Genomic DNA, 14,785 nt, shown 5'->3' on the forward strand with positions numbered 1-14,785 from the left:
GCTAACGAGCATGAGACGATTTCTTCACAGATTCTCTTTCCTACCAGGACGCGAAATGTGAAGGAGCAAGACCCGGCTCTGATTTATAACCAGGATTGAATTTGATTTCTCTACAACGAAAATGACTTTAGCTCTGACAGTTATTCAAGAGGCGTCCATACCACAAACCTGTTGATATATATAACATCTGACCTCCAGCTGGCCACTGAAGCCGACTATAGAAGCACCGAAAAGCGCTGCGAGAAATTTCTCGTCGACGACACTTGCCGGAGACACTCAAGACCGGAGATCGCTTTAATTTCCCGCCGAGTGACTCTGGGGCTCTGGCATAAGGCGGTCTCTTTTTCTACCGCTAGTGAGTATTACTCGGTCGGATGGACAGAAGTAGGAAAATATGAGAGAGCCCCCAAGAGGAAATGGGGGAAGTTCCTTCTTTTTAATGACCGTCCAGCCCACTAAGCAAATCACCCACTAGTCTCAGGTAGGTAGTGATGTATGGTGTCATCCTTCGGGCCTGCCATTAGTTGATGGCAGGGCAGAGAGGCTGGTCTGACTAAGACAGTCCCGGCCTAGGGGAGAAGTGATTGGTATGGTTGCATGCAGGATGGTTGGTTCAGTTTGGGTTCTTGAATCCCATCTCCGTCGGCGGGGTAGATAGACAAAGCAAGCAGAGCATCCCCAGGTTCTGTTCTAAGGCAGATGGACGCAGCTCTCGGACTTTCTGGTAGATTTGAGAGGCTAATGTAATATCAACATTCTTTGAGATGATTGCATATTGCCATATTCATCTGCTGATTGCTGGATGTGGGATTCACAGATGATGCTATCGTGGGAGTGCTCCGCAGATACCTACTAGGCATTTGGGAGGAAAGACTAACCAATCCAGGCAAAATTGTCCAGGACTACAGAGTATGGTCCGTCGGTACCCAGTTTCTGGTACGGTAATTTGTAGGCTGAGACTTTGGTTTTACCTCCCTTGAAAGGTACCTTGGATACTCTGTAGATACCTAAGGCTGTCCCATTACCATACGTTGACAGTTGACAGTACAGTTACTGATAAGCACAGAGGACGATTAAGGTACTGATAGATAAGGAAATACCCCTCATCACTCGACCCCTCACTCTCACGCCTTAGAATTTCTGCTGAGGTGCTCAGTACCTCGAGATGAATAACCAACTGGAGGAATCATATCCGATTGACCATGGCTAGATCATTTGTTTCGTGAAAAGTTGTCGCTGGGCTCCCAGTGTGGTAACTGGATCCGTTTGTTCGCATTGCTGTGCTATTCTATCCTTGTGGATGGAGAATTGTACTTTGAAAGACAATGGCTTGGAAATCTACATAGATCCTATATATATTGCAATATCAGAACTGAAAATCAACGGTTTTAATATCTCAGCATACGCAGTATAGAGTAGACGCATCTTTTATCTATACGGATACTCCCATCCATCACCAAAATGACCGTCCCGTTCAGATACCACGCCAAAGCCCAATCCACGTTTAAGCCACCACTAATCGCAAATGAGAATGCCTTCCTAGGCGATGTGTACTCGAGGTATTTGAATCTAACAATTCCCTTCACTCAAACTGATATGATCCCCGTAAAGCGAGAAAGAGAACCCCGACAAGCCCATATCGGCTGGCTTCTACCGCCTGGAGAAAGGCACCCCGCTGGTGTATGAATACACCTACGACGAGATGAAAATCATCCTCGAGGGGCAGTTCGAGATTGCGGATGAGACGGGGCAGAAGGTGACGGCTTTGCCGGGGGATGTTTTTTATTTTCCGAAGGGAGCGAAGATTACGTTTACGACGGAGACGTATGGGTTGGCGTTTTATGTGAGTTTCTTTCTGGCCGGGTTGAGGTGCTATTGGATAGCTACTAACTACTGTCTTTGTAGACTGGACAGAGGAAGCAGGGAGGTGCCTAGATGGTGCCGTACGATGGATGGAAGGATGAGGGTCATTTGGTCGGGTGAAATAACCTGGATAGCGTGGACTATGAGTATATCACGTCATCGACCACCTTCAATAATCGATGGAATCAAAAGATCTCAGTTAGGTACTTGGTCTCAAGGCTCTCGAGCCTCTGGGGCGACAGGCGACAGGATTCTTCCATGTTTTCCTGGGTCTGTGGTAAATGTAACATCCCGCTATACCACTAGTCCAGTTCTAGTGAGCGTGGAACCATGGAACTGCCATGCTCAAAAGAGTAATTTGCTTATCCTAGGTACCTCATGTAAACAAGGACAAGTGTCGCACGGGCTAATTTCTCGTGCAAAACCTGTTGGAATGCTATTCATTGTCTAATGGCAACTGCAATCCGCTGCCTTAGGAATGTGATTGTCTCGGCAATAATAATAATAATAATAATAATAATAATAATGAATAGGCGAGCAAGGATAGACAAAGCCATTCAGACATCACAAGCTTCCGGATGAAACTTCAATTGGGATCAGATCTCACCCAGACCTCATCCGCCGTCGATCCAGCCCAATTTGATTAAAATCGGAGGATGACTTGCAGGATGACCCGTATTGTTACTGTCGGACAGATCCTGGCGCTCCGTAGTACGCAGACTAAGCCGCCAGATTTTAAACTCCGAGACTGGAGACGCCATATCCATTCTGATCCCCAAACCTCCGGCACTCCAATCACAAGCTCGAGAGGACTCCGATAAACTCGTGCCCCCTGGATTCAAGGCAGGGGTCGTTCGCTAAATCTCGCTCATCGTATCTCATGGGGATCTCGACGGATCGTAGCCTTATGCCTTGGACAAGGGAGTTACCGGGGCAACTGCTATGCTAGAATAGGAAGAGGGGTACGGATCGAGATGATCCTGTCAACTCGGACGCTTCTCGTTGGCTAGAAAAATCCAGGTGGACGAGTGGCTGGCTGTTAATCATTCATGTTCCTGGGGATGACGAAGGAGAAGGATGGGACGAGGTCTCTTTCGGTTCAGCTGAAGCATTATCATCAGTAGTCGACAGCTGAATCAGGCGCAGCAGACATTCACCATCCTTCAAAACGGGGGCGAAGGGCGAATCACGTTTCCTTGTCTAGAGTGTCTGTGTCTGTGTCTGACTCTCTTGTTGTCGCTCCCCTTTCTTCTCTCCTTCCTTTTCTCTTCCTTCTTGACTCCCCACTAAATAATAAAAAAAGAAACAAAGCCATTATTCCCTCCACTTGGCTCCCGACCAAAGCTCCCCCCAGAAGTGGCTTATTTCTCTCTTGCCTTTGACGTCTCTTCCTTCCTACTCCTGTCTATCATCACTTTACTTCTTCCTTTACGCCATACTTCAAGAAACATTTGCAGCTTCTCTCTCCTCTGTTCCTTTGACTCCTCCTGACTAGATTCCTCCCAGACTACTGTCCGACTACCTTAGCTTCCTTCGTCCCCACCAACCAAGGCTGATAGCTGCCATACTGGGCTTTAGTCTACCCCGTTGGCGGAGTAGTCTCGCCTCGCCCTTATCGCCTCAGCCACGTCCAGAGATCAATTGGGCACATTTCTCTCTGACGCTGGTTCACTTTTTCTCCTTCTGTCTCTCTTTCCTTTTTACTCTGGCCTCCATACTCGCTTGGCGACACTTGCGGCCATGATGACCCTCGATACCCCTCGTGAATCGCCGGAGCGTCACGGTCTGCGTCTTCCAAATCCCCCTCCTCTGTTGCATACCCGATCGGGCAATGAACCTTTCGATCGCCCCTCGACACCTGCAGATAATGGCTTCACCAGTCCTGCCCAAACCCCGCAGGGCAGTCCCAGCAAGAACAGAATGCCTCCCGGCGCCATTGACCTACCTAATGTCTTCGAAAAAGCGTTGAAGCTCACTCCCTCCTCTCCCACCAAGAACACCTTCAACCACTACAACCATCCCATGTTTGCTCCCCCGAAGGGATCGCTGGACGACTTTAGCGAGAGTGTCATCCGCCAGTCACCAGGGAGCCCCACGCGCAAATCGAATAAAGAAAACACCCCCCCGAGTCCTCTCAAAATAGCCAAGGATCTAGGCCCGAATCCTACCGCCGCCGCAATTTCTCGTCATGAGCCATATCAGCAGAGAGATCTGGACACTCTCCAGAGGCGCCAGGTTCAGATGCGAGGCTTGACGCCAGAAGAGATGGAGAAACTGCAGAGCCCCAGAGTTAAGCGATTAGTCAACGTGACTCAACTATGTAAGTGTATTTCCAGTGTGACGATTTGCACATAGATGCCCCGATTGGCCTCCAACACTAACGCATTTGATTCTTCGCCCAGACTTCCTCGACCATTACTTTGACCTACTCAGTTACGTTCACAACCGCCAGACCCGCTATTCCCAATTTCGTGCCGCCTACCCCGATCCTCCTGCGACCCCAATTGATGATTACGAGCCAGCCCTCCTCAAGTATCTGGGTCGTGAGCGTGCCCATCTTCGCAAGCGTCGCACCCGTCTGCGTCAGCACGACTTCCAGATTCTGACTCAAGTCGGCCAGGGTGGCTATGGACAGGTCTATCTGGCACAAAAGAAGGATACTCGAGAGGTGTGCGCGTTGAAAGTCATGAGCAAGAAGCTTCTGTTTAAGCTGGATGAAATCCGTCACATTCTCACTGAGCGAGACATCTTAACAGCGGCCAAGAGTGAGTGGCTAGTCAAATTGCTCTACGCTTTCCAGGATGATGATCAGATCTACCTCGCAATGGAGTATGTGCCAGGCGGTGACTTCCGCACCCTGCTCAACAATACTGGCGTCTTGCACAATCGCCATGCCCGATTCTACATTGCGGAGATGTTTAGCTGCATCGACGCACTCCATGCGCTAGGGTACATTCACCGCGACCTTAAGCCGGAGAACTTCTTGATCGATTCAACGGGCCATGTGAAGCTAACGGACTTTGGCTTGGCGGCGGGGATGCTGAATCCAGGAAAGATTGAGTCCATGCGTGTGAAGCTGGAGGAAGTTGGCAATACCCCGGTTCCCTTTGGTCGCCCGATGGAGCAGCGGACTGCAGCCGAGCGACGTCAGGGATACCGGTCGCTTCGAGAGCGTCAAGTCAACTATGCCAAATCGATTGTTGGTTCGCCTGATTACATGGCGCCGGAGGTATTGAAGGGTGAGGAATACGACTTTACGGTTGACTACTGGAGCTTGGGGTGTATGCTCTTCGAAGCCTTGGCTGGATACCCGCCCTTTGCGGGGGCTACGGTCGATGAAACGTGGCAGAATTTGAAGAATTGGCAAAAGGTACTCCGGAAGCCTGTATACGAGGATCCCAACTATTTCCTTTCGCGACGCACCTGGGGTCTCATCACCAAGCTCGTGGCGGCCAAGGAGAACAGAGCCAAGAGCATCCAGGAAATCCACGCGCATGACTATTTCAGCGAGGTTGACTTTAGTCGCCTGCGCGAGCAGAAGGCGCCATTCGTACCAGAGCTGGATTCAGAGACAGACGCCGGCTACTTTGACGATTTCAGCAACGAAGCAGACATGGCCAAATACAAGGAGGTCCACGAGAAACAGCGTGCACTCGAGGAGATGGCCGAAAGGGAAGAGAAGATGAGCAAGGGCTTGTTTGTTGGGTTTACATTCCGGTATGTTCCACCCTATTCTGCTGGGAGAAGACGTTCATATTCCTAACAACCATGACAGTCATCGCAAACCCGCCGTGGATTCGACTGGCCGAAGCTCGCCGCGGAAGCCGATCGCTACCGACGGGTCGTTCGGAACCATGTTCTAGACGAGATGAAGCCCCTGCAAATGTCCTTTCTCTTCGCGTACGAACGTATTCTGGCATCGAGCTGGATCTCGAATTGACCATGATCAAACTGGTTTTGCGGCGTCTCTTAAATGGTTTTCTGTATGCATACTCATCGGTCACCAAATGGGCCTGGGATACATGGGGCTGGAGTTGTGCGTGTATTGATTATTGCGTGTATGATACATAGAAAGTCGGTATGCGTAGGCTTAGGAGTCAGGTTGAAAACAATAGTCTATTTTTTCATCTTTTTCTTGTCGGACTTTCAGATAATGCCGCCCGAGCTTAATCCACGTCCAGCTGATGTACCATCCTGAGGATCTCCGATTCATTATCCCCAACAACCGCATTTCCATGGTTCCAGTCAACAGTCTACGTACCGCAATCCATTGTTAGCCATCCCATCACGCCCTCGAAGAATAAAAATGAAAAAGGGAAAGGGAAAAAAGAACATACCACCGGCCTCACAAACTTTCCCTCATCCTTCTTGAACAACTCCAATGCATCCTTGGCATCCTTCGCCCCCTGCACCAGATCCGACGGCTTCACACCCCCACCCACATAGTCGAGGATATTCCGCAGCTGGTCCGGCGTCGGCGGCGCGGTCGTCACCTCCAGCTGGAACTCGCCCCGCTGCCGCTTCGCGTGCTCGATGTAGTCGCTTGCTTGGTCCTCTGTTGCGGTTTCGGAGGCGGTGGCCGAGGCTTGTCTGAGGATATTGTGTACGCGTTTGGAGGAGGCGAGGGCGGGGTTGTGGAAGAGAGTTATGGGGTCGAGGGACTTGGGCTTTGGGGTTATTAGTTGTCGTTATGGCTCCTGGGTGGGTGTGAGGGAAGGGATACGTACGAAGCGGAAGACCATTTTGGGATTGGTTCTGGGTTGGACTGGATTGATGAGGTGTTGGATTGTGTGTTGTGTATTGTGCTGTGTTTGATGGATGGTAGAGGTAAGGTGAGGTGAGTTGTGGTGGGTTTGGAGGGTGGTGATGTGATTACGTCATGGGAGTGGTCATAGCTTCTTCTACGGGGACCTCTCAAGGTACCGGTACAGGTGAGGTACAGGGACGGCGTATTACCAGGATGGGATTAATTGAAGACAATATCTACAGTATATATATTTATGGACTTCGTCAATCGTGAATATGAACATGAACACGGTTACCAGCCGAATGCTTCGACGTGGAGGTAGATCCCCTGGGCGCCGGTCCCCTTGTGGACCGCCCGTTCGTCGCTGAGATACACCACGCTGCGGCGGACGTCGTCTGAGAGTCCTTCTGGTCCACATACAACAACTGCGCTCTCGCCTTCTGCTTTTTCGAGGACCTTGCGGATGATGGTGCGTGGCTGCGGTCGGCCAGATAGGAGGTTGAGGTGGTGGGATTGCGCGGGTTCTGATGCTTCGGTTTGGACCTTTTCGTCGCCGTCGGCTGCAGCCGTTGGGGTTGGCTCCGAGGGTTGTGATGCCGGAGCGTTTCCAGAACAGGTACATCTGTGTTCTGTGATTTCGTCCTCGTCTTCTACCGCAGCTGTGCAGCAGCAGCCTCCGCCGGGTAGGCAGCCGCTTGTGGTCGCGGGGTCTTGTCCGCTTGAGCTTGACGCGGAGACGGAGTTGATGGAGATGGGGTTGTTCTTTTCGGAGAATTCCTCTTTGCCGGGTTCGATGGCCTTCGGGGCTTCGGTCGGAGGGGATGGTGGCTGTAGACAGGCGGTTTTCGGTGGCTGCTGCTCCAGCTTCTCATCGCAAGTGATATAGATACTCGCTTCCAATTCTCTGATCACATCAGGCTGGGCGCGTCGGCATTCGTCGACGTCGGATAATACGGACTGGATCTGAGACTCAAACCAGCTGAGTTGGGCGCGGGACTTGATGACCCACACGAAGCGAATTCGCTTGGTGGCGGCAAGGCGACGCGTAGAACTTCCTAGACATTCTGTTTTCCACCCTGCAACAATGTCCCGCAATAGGGGAATGGTAAAGGTGGCCCCCATGCCGCCTGCGAGGAGAACGACGCTGTCAAATTGCCTCAGGGGTCGGATTGTGCCGTAGGGACCGTCGATAAACACCGTACGAGGTCGCTGGGCAGGTGATGCATCTCCGGACCCAATGGCGGGATGGTGCTTCGAGGCGTAATGGAAGAACCGCCTTGTACCACCCTTTTCGGCTCGCACTAAGAATTCCATCTTGCCGTCGTCCGGAATCGAAGCGATGGTGAACGGGTGACTTTGTAGAGGCACGATGGAGTGGCAAGTGAGAAACACATGCTGTCCGGGCTTCCACCGAACACCTGGGTTCTCGACTGTAATTCGGGTGACGTTGCCAGGTAATGGAGTGAAAGTTGCGACGTTTGCCCAGAGAGAATGCCGACTTGATTTCGACGCATGGAAGATCGACAGGTTGGCATAAGTTGCCCACGCATACCGAGCTACCCGATCAAATACCAGAAATCCTATGGAAATCCATACCCAAGCCTTGACCTCTGCCGGCGCATGGAACCAGACTGCAGCAAGGAACCCAGCGAACGTTAGCAGATGCTGCAAGACGAACAGCTCATAGCTCAGTCTTCGAATTGGCGCCGCTGATGAGACGACGATGAAAGTCAAAATGCACCATGCAGCAAATCCGCGCTGTGTCAGCACGTCGTTCCGCAGCTGATACGTGATATAGTCATATCGGGCCCAGTTTCGGAACCAAAAGCCCATGTGAATGGTCGCAGTCAACCATAGAGTCCTAGAAATCCAACGGTGGAACCAGTTCAGGCGCTCATAGCTCAACCCCACAAACAATCCAATGATGTTTTGTCTTCCCGCCAGCAGAAAGATCAATGGCAGCTGGGCAATGGCGACAAAGCCGGTTCGGTAGCCGACGTCTTCCCATTTCCATACATTCGTCGTATCCAATTTGTAAAAGCAAAAAAGGAGGACCACTACGAGGTTGGCCAGGATGATGGCTATCGGTCCCAGAGGAGCAAAGTGTAACGATCGACCGCGAATCGTTATGGGAGGCAAGGTCGCGTAGCTCGCTTCACGAACCACAGCTGTTAATGTGGCATAAGAGCTGAAAAAGAGCGATTTCGGCTTGGACGGTGTGAGAGTCGAATCGCGTAATCTGTGTCGAATTGAGCAACCGGGTTTCTCAAAGCTCTTCAATGGACTCTGCAACCCACCTTTGGTATGCTAAGAAGCGATTAAGTACGTTGGCAACAGTTCCAGCAGCAATAGCACTACCGACAACGGCCCAGTACATCCGCTGAAGGTAGAACACGTCCGGCACCCCATCGCCCATGGACATATGGCCCATGCCATTCATCGACATGCCATCCATGGCTGCGGTGTCGAACAGCTCAGATATTTTACGGAAGCAAGGGGGTCGATGTGCGCTGTGCGACGAGAGATTTCCTATCCTCCGGCTGGCTGGCCGCTTCTCATTGCAACTCTAAAACGCGGCGGTGGTTGTATTCAGTATGACAGCGAACATGGACGAGATTGTACTGCTTGAGCTGTCMGTAGTCGTCGTACAGATTAATCTGATCTGATCCCGAGAGTATTATCAGTTTTTGATCATCAGTTTTCCGAGACCGCCATCGCATGAGCATCAGCGACAGAAAGCGTTGGTGAGAGTGTAAAGAATGCGTGGCGGCGTAGCATTCTTACTACAAAATGGAGCCAAGAGATAAACTCGGGAAAATGTCTTAACATTAATCATAGATAAATCAATTACAAGCAGTTGCCCACTAATAATCTGCTCATCTCGGGCAATCTAGATCTGAAGACGTTGCGGAATAGCCAAAATACTCAGTGCTGATTGGGTGTAGGCCTCGAAAATGTGCTCAACCCGCCCACACACCCATTTCTGAACGCAGAGAAACATGCTCAAACATCCCCGCCGCCCGGAAGGGGGCCGGATCCATTTCAGAATTGACAGCTTTAAACTTACTGTGCTCGCATCGTTTTCGTCAATCGTGCATGTCATTACTCGTTGTTGTCCAGTTTCCTTCTTCCCAAGTCCATAACCACGTCTGCAGTACGACCCTCGGGTACGGGGATTGACCAGCTAACTTATCGCCCTGGTCACTTCGCAAGCATTCTATTAAAACAATAAAACATAGACAGCAGACATGAACATGGACCACTCGAGCCATTCGAGCATGTCTTCCTCTTCATCAATGACTATGACTATGGTCTTCACCAACAGTCATGACACTCCGTTGTACTCCTCGGCATGGACACCGTCTTCTAGCGGTGCTTATGCAGGCACCTGTATCTTCCTCATCATCCTGGCCATCATCAATCGCTGCTTAGTCGCTTTCAAAGCCTCCATGGAGCACTACTGGTTTGCGACTCATCTCAATCGCCGTTACGTCGCCATAGCGGGGAAAACATCTGAAGCCGGTCGTGTCGACACAGACCCTGACGCGAAGGTCGCTTCTCTGGTAACTGCTCAAGGAGTGGAAGAGTCAGTAAAGGTCGTGCGACGAGTTTCGCGAGAGCCTATTCCCTGGAGGTTCAGCGTCGACCTTCCACGGGCAGCTATCTTCTTGTGTATCACAGGCGTGTCCTACCTGCTGTATGTTTGATGCACGCCCTCTTTCTGTCCTTGCGTGACCCCTGGCTAACTTCACTTCCAGCATGTTAGCCGTGATGACAATGAATGTGGGCTATTTCTGCTCCGTTCTTGCTGGTGCTTTCCTCGGAGAGCTGGCGGTGGGACGGTACATCCAATGGAATGAACACGATCACTAGAATGATATGAATATGTTTAAAATTGTCAGTTCTGGATTTAGCAACGGCGTCATGGAGTTCAGCGACAACATTATGCGGCATTATCAGCATTGGGTTAAACCTCGATATAATCTCTTGCTTTCATCTCAACACCTACTACCTATTTACCACTCAGACAATGGAATACATTCGCTTCTTGAGGCGATGTGTCGCACTTGTCTCACATCTATGCAAGGTAGAGACCTTGAACCCAAATTCAATGATACTTTCGCAATCCAGCTACCCTCAACGCCCTAGCTTTTGTATAGCCGTTTATTAGGCTCGCTACGGGAGTGCTATCATCTTTACTGACGTCCAGCTGTATTCTGCTCACTGTATATTTCTTTTCGGCGATTCTGTCGCAGAAAATAAAATCTGGGCGATGGCAACTTCGCACTCCACGCCAAGATTCCCAAACAATCTGCAACTCCAAATCCTAGCTTAACGAGTTTCGGCAGCTGTAACCTAAGCATCGACAGTCATTGGCCAATTTAATTTAGCCGGCGTGCAGGGTCCGGGCGGCTAACCCTGATAAGGTTAAATAATTTGCTCATTTCTGCTCAGACTGTAACACGCCAAAAAAATTACGTGGGGCTGCTACGTCCAAGACAGAATAKGGCCAACCCAGCTATCATTGATACTTCTGTGGTAGAGCCAAAGAAATGGAAATTGTCACTGAATCACAGATAAATAGGTCGAGTATGTTAGATGGACTGACCAACTGTCTCTCAAAAATCGGGGCTAGACTGGGTACTAATAAGGAGAGATACTTCATGTGGAAATCAAGGCTTGACCTTGCAGCTCCGCAGTTTCCGTACAATAACTGAATCATTCAATGCTACCTTGTATATAAAGAGCAACCAGGTATCCTAGTGACACTGACAGCTCCTACAATTACACAATTGTTTAACCATATTCACTTCTAGGAAGACATCAAAATCCTACTTCCTCCCCTTTACAATCCCCTCTTTCCTAAGACTTCAACTACCACCTCATCATCCTCATACCCTGAACAATCAACATCAGAGCCACAATGAAGTTCTCTCCTGCTTACCTGCTTTCCTTCGCGCCAATTGTCGCCGCTCACTTTCAACTCCAATATCCAACGAGTCGCGGCTTCGATGAGGACAAAATGCCCACCTTTCCCTGCGGTGGCATGACCCAATCCTCCAACAGGACTCAAGTGTCTATTTCCTCGGGTTCCTTCCCTGTTGCCTTGAGGATGGGCCACGATCAGACCGCTATTGAGATCCTCCTGTCTCTTGGAAACGATCCGGGCACCAATTTCAACATTACTCTTCATCCCACTTTCCGTCTTGAAGGACTGGGCGAATTCTGTCTGCCTCATGTCGTGTTTGACAAGTCTGTGCTGGGCACGAACATAACCGACGGCATGAACGCGACTCTGCAGGTGCAGAGCAATGGTGATCCCAGCGGAGGTCTCTACGCCGTATGTTGATTGTCCTTGACCTAGGTGAACGCCAAGAAGCAGCAGACTGACAACTTCCAGTGCGCCGACATCCAGTTCTCTTCGACTGCACAGTATGAAGAACCCTCGTCCTGCACGAACAACACTGGCATTTCCGCTGTTGCATTCACCGGTGCCGCCGCCCAGCGCAATGCCAACGAATCCACTGCCGATGGTCAAGCCCAGAGCGGCAGCTCCAGCTCCGGCTCCGGCTCCTCGGCTACCCAAACCTCGAAAACCACTGCATCCTCGACTGCTGGGGCTGTCGCTCTGGAGACTGCTGCCTGGGGAATCCTGGGTGCAGCCGTTGTTGGTGGCCTTGCCGTTCTGTAGATGATTGATCCATACAATATGAAATGATTTATGCGACTCAATGGACTCTGTGATAGTGATAGTGACGGATGAAGATGAATTGACGATACTGCATGCCCAATTGTACCATATGCGCGCTTATTGCTGGAATCAACAAGTGATATAACGAAGGACCTATTATAGTATAGCTTTTAAGATAATCTTCTGAGATTTGGCATTATCGTGAGCTTACGGGAGTAAAAGTCACGTGTGTTACTGTCTAGGCTGCAATGAGATCGTATCCAGCTCTTGCATTCAGAAACCTGTGCATCTAAACAATTCCCGAATAACCAAGAAACTGTGGAGAGATATAAATTTATAAAATGTTGCTTGATAATTCGAATATGGACCAATTTGAGCGGCTGCGTGCAGTTGGTCAGTAAGCACCTTGCTTCTATTTGTTGCACCCTAAGGCTGACCATCCTCAGGTCTGTTAGAGAGGTACTCCACAGCAAGACATCATCTCAAATTCTATTTGAACGTGTCTATTGCGGCTACTTACACTCTTCCGGAAACCTACAATTCCCCCGTGAAGGACTATGTATACACAGCCTGTGGAAGACTCATTGGCCAACATCCAATTCTATCTGCTATCCCGGTGGGCGAAGACACCAACGAACCTTACTTTGCGCGTCTTCCAGAGATTGATTTGGAGAAATCGGTCTCGTTTGAGAAGCGCTCCCATGATTTTCCAGAAGCAGATGAGCCAGACACTGAGTTGGAGACGCTTCTGACTGCGCAGCATAACACGCCTTTTACATCGCCATTGCCCTACTGGAGACTCTGTGTGTTGACCGATGCTACAAACGAACGGCGGTTTACGGCTGCTTTCGTATACCACCATGCAATTGGTGATGGAACATCTGGCAAAGCCTTCCACAAAACATTCCTCCAGGCATTGCATGAAACCGCCCCATCAGTAGCCCCCGAAGAAGTCAAAACAGTCATAGCTCCACCTCAGGTACCGCTGCTGCCAAATTCCGAGGCAGTCCATCCACACCCGCTGTCCATTTTCTACCTTGGTACCACTTTGTTCAAGGAGAAAGTTTGGTCATGGGCAGACCCTGGGCTCTGGACCGGCTCAGAGATCATCGTACCCCTGGAGACCCAAGTGCGTCATATCGTCTTCCCGGAACATGTCACTTCATCCCTGAAGGACTGCTGTCGTCAGAACAACACCACCATCACCGCAGTGTTGGAAACCGCCATTGCTCGCTCGCTTTTGGCTCGTCTTCCCGAAAAGTTCACGAGCGTCAAGTGCACTGGTGCTATGTCAACGCGGAGGTGGCTGCCTGACATTATCACGGATGATTCAATGGGCGTCTGGGTCCAGGATTTTGAGGACACATTCTCCCGCAGTAAAGTTACAAGTGACGGCTTCCCATGGGAGGAGGCAAGACGCGCGCGGCAAACCATTGAGAATGTCCTGAGTTTGAAGGGGAAAGACGCCAATCCCAACCTTCTCAAATACGTGGATAACATCCACGAAGACCTCTTCCTGTCTAAGGTCGGCAAGGCAAGGAAAAGCAGCTTTGAGGTTTCTAACGTTGGCGTTCTGGCTGCGGATCAAGATCCCACCAAACCGCGGATTGGAAGAATGGTCTTCTCTCAGAGTGCAAGTGTCACTGGGAATGCGTTGGAGGTTTCTGTTATCACGGGTGGTGATCGGTGTATGGTGTTGGCTTTTACATGGCAGACCCGTGTTGTAGAGTTGGATTTGATGTCTGCTGTCATTGACTCGATCAGGACAGAGCTGTTCAACCTTTGTTCTTAATTATTCATTTGCCTCGTGCGCCGGTATACTCTAACGTCTCGCTCAATGTAGTACATTCCTATACCTTTCCTTCCTACCTCGTACTCCACGGACAAATGAAGCTCCGAAATAGTTTGTGGATTTCAACGAAGCGTTCATTTTGATTAGCAAGGGTGTACATAAAATTGCGAAGGACGCAACAGGATGATAAAATCTCCATTGCCCAAGAACTAGTGTTGATTGATAGGCCAGTCCCACTTATCCTGTCGAGCCCTACGTGACACAGCGGCCGGTCAATGGATACCTATCTTTGACTTGGTATTTCCTTTCAGTAAACTTACCATAAAAGTAACTGCCTGTTAAGTATCGAAGAAGAACCGCCATTGCTTAGACCATACAAAGTCCGCCGGGCAGTCAGCGCTACCCAGTACCCGACTGACATCCACAACTACTAGATTAGCCTGCAGGGGGCACCCTTCTGCGCGAGTATCGCAGAAACATTTGTAAGCTTTTCGACTAATCTGTAACAACTCCAGAATCTCCCAATGAGGGCATGCAGGAATAGGGCCATCTCTTAGTCGTATCGGGCGGTGAAGCCCCGTGCAACCTCGGCGGCAGAATCGCGGGGTTTATTGTGCCTGAGGGATTGAGTTGCAACTCCATTCTTACATCTTTCTCACTCTCTACTTCGGTGCTTATCAGGATCGTTTGG

The 14,785-nt window shown here is 50.2% G+C and overlaps 7 protein-coding genes across 7 annotated transcripts; 5 read left to right on the forward strand and 2 right to left on the reverse strand.

Annotated features, from left to right (window-relative positions):
• Positions 1-1,461: 1,461 nt before the first annotated feature.
• On the forward strand, positions 1,462-1,935 carry Asppvi_009101 (cupin domain-containing protein; the record flags this gene model as incomplete). The annotated part of the gene is made up of 3 exons (XM_043304960.1): positions 1,462-1,559; positions 1,612-1,843; positions 1,906-1,935. 3 exons carry the CDS (start codon positions 1,462-1,464, stop codon positions 1,933-1,935), a joined length of 360 nt encoding a protein of 119 aa, XP_043160895.1.
• Positions 1,936-3,603: 1,668 nt separating this feature from the next.
• Asppvi_009102 (serine/threonine-protein kinase) lies at positions 3,604-5,726 on the forward strand (the record flags this gene model as incomplete). Its single annotated transcript, XM_043304961.1, has 3 exons — positions 3,604-4,183; positions 4,266-5,580; positions 5,639-5,726. 3 exons carry the CDS (start codon positions 3,604-3,606, stop codon positions 5,724-5,726), a joined length of 1,983 nt encoding a protein of 660 aa, XP_043160896.1.
• A 303-nt stretch (positions 5,727-6,029) lies between these two features.
• Asppvi_009103 (uncharacterized protein) lies at positions 6,030-6,605 on the reverse strand (the record flags this gene model as incomplete). The annotated part of the gene is made up of 3 exons (XM_043304962.1): positions 6,030-6,116; positions 6,201-6,530; positions 6,591-6,605. 3 exons carry the CDS (start codon positions 6,603-6,605, stop codon positions 6,030-6,032), a joined length of 432 nt encoding a protein of 143 aa, XP_043160897.1.
• A 296-nt stretch (positions 6,606-6,901) lies between these two features.
• Asppvi_009104 (ferric reductase family protein) lies at positions 6,902-9,065 on the reverse strand (the record flags this gene model as incomplete). Its single annotated transcript, XM_043304963.1, has 2 exons — positions 6,902-8,849; positions 8,908-9,065. The coding sequence occupies 2 exons, from the start codon at positions 9,063-9,065 to the stop codon at positions 6,902-6,904; spliced, it is 2,106 nt and encodes a 701-aa protein (XP_043160898.1).
• Positions 9,066-9,864: 799 nt separating this feature from the next.
• Asppvi_009105 (copper transporter family protein) lies at positions 9,865-10,483 on the forward strand (the record flags this gene model as incomplete). The annotated part of the gene is made up of 2 exons (XM_043304964.1): positions 9,865-10,307; positions 10,369-10,483. 2 exons carry the CDS (start codon positions 9,865-9,867, stop codon positions 10,481-10,483), a joined length of 558 nt encoding a protein of 185 aa, XP_043160899.1.
• A 1,051-nt stretch (positions 10,484-11,534) lies between these two features.
• On the forward strand, positions 11,535-12,302 carry Asppvi_009106 (putative GPI anchored protein; the record flags this gene model as incomplete). The annotated part of the gene is made up of 2 exons (XM_043304965.1): positions 11,535-11,951; positions 12,012-12,302. 2 exons carry the CDS (start codon positions 11,535-11,537, stop codon positions 12,300-12,302), a joined length of 708 nt encoding a protein of 235 aa, XP_043160900.1.
• Positions 12,303-12,664: 362 nt separating this feature from the next.
• Asppvi_009107 (uncharacterized protein) lies at positions 12,665-14,094 on the forward strand (the record flags this gene model as incomplete). The annotated part of the gene is made up of 2 exons (XM_043304966.1): positions 12,665-12,695; positions 12,749-14,094. 2 exons carry the CDS (start codon positions 12,665-12,667, stop codon positions 14,092-14,094), a joined length of 1,377 nt encoding a protein of 458 aa, XP_043160901.1.
• Between the last annotated feature and the right edge of the window lie 691 nt (positions 14,095-14,785).

The sequence above is a fragment of the Aspergillus pseudoviridinutans genome, assembly GCF_018340605.1.
Source record: "Aspergillus pseudoviridinutans IFM 55266 DNA, scaffold_6, whole genome shotgun sequence".
Classification (NCBI taxonomy): domain Eukaryota; kingdom Fungi; phylum Ascomycota; class Eurotiomycetes; order Eurotiales; family Aspergillaceae; genus Aspergillus; species Aspergillus pseudoviridinutans.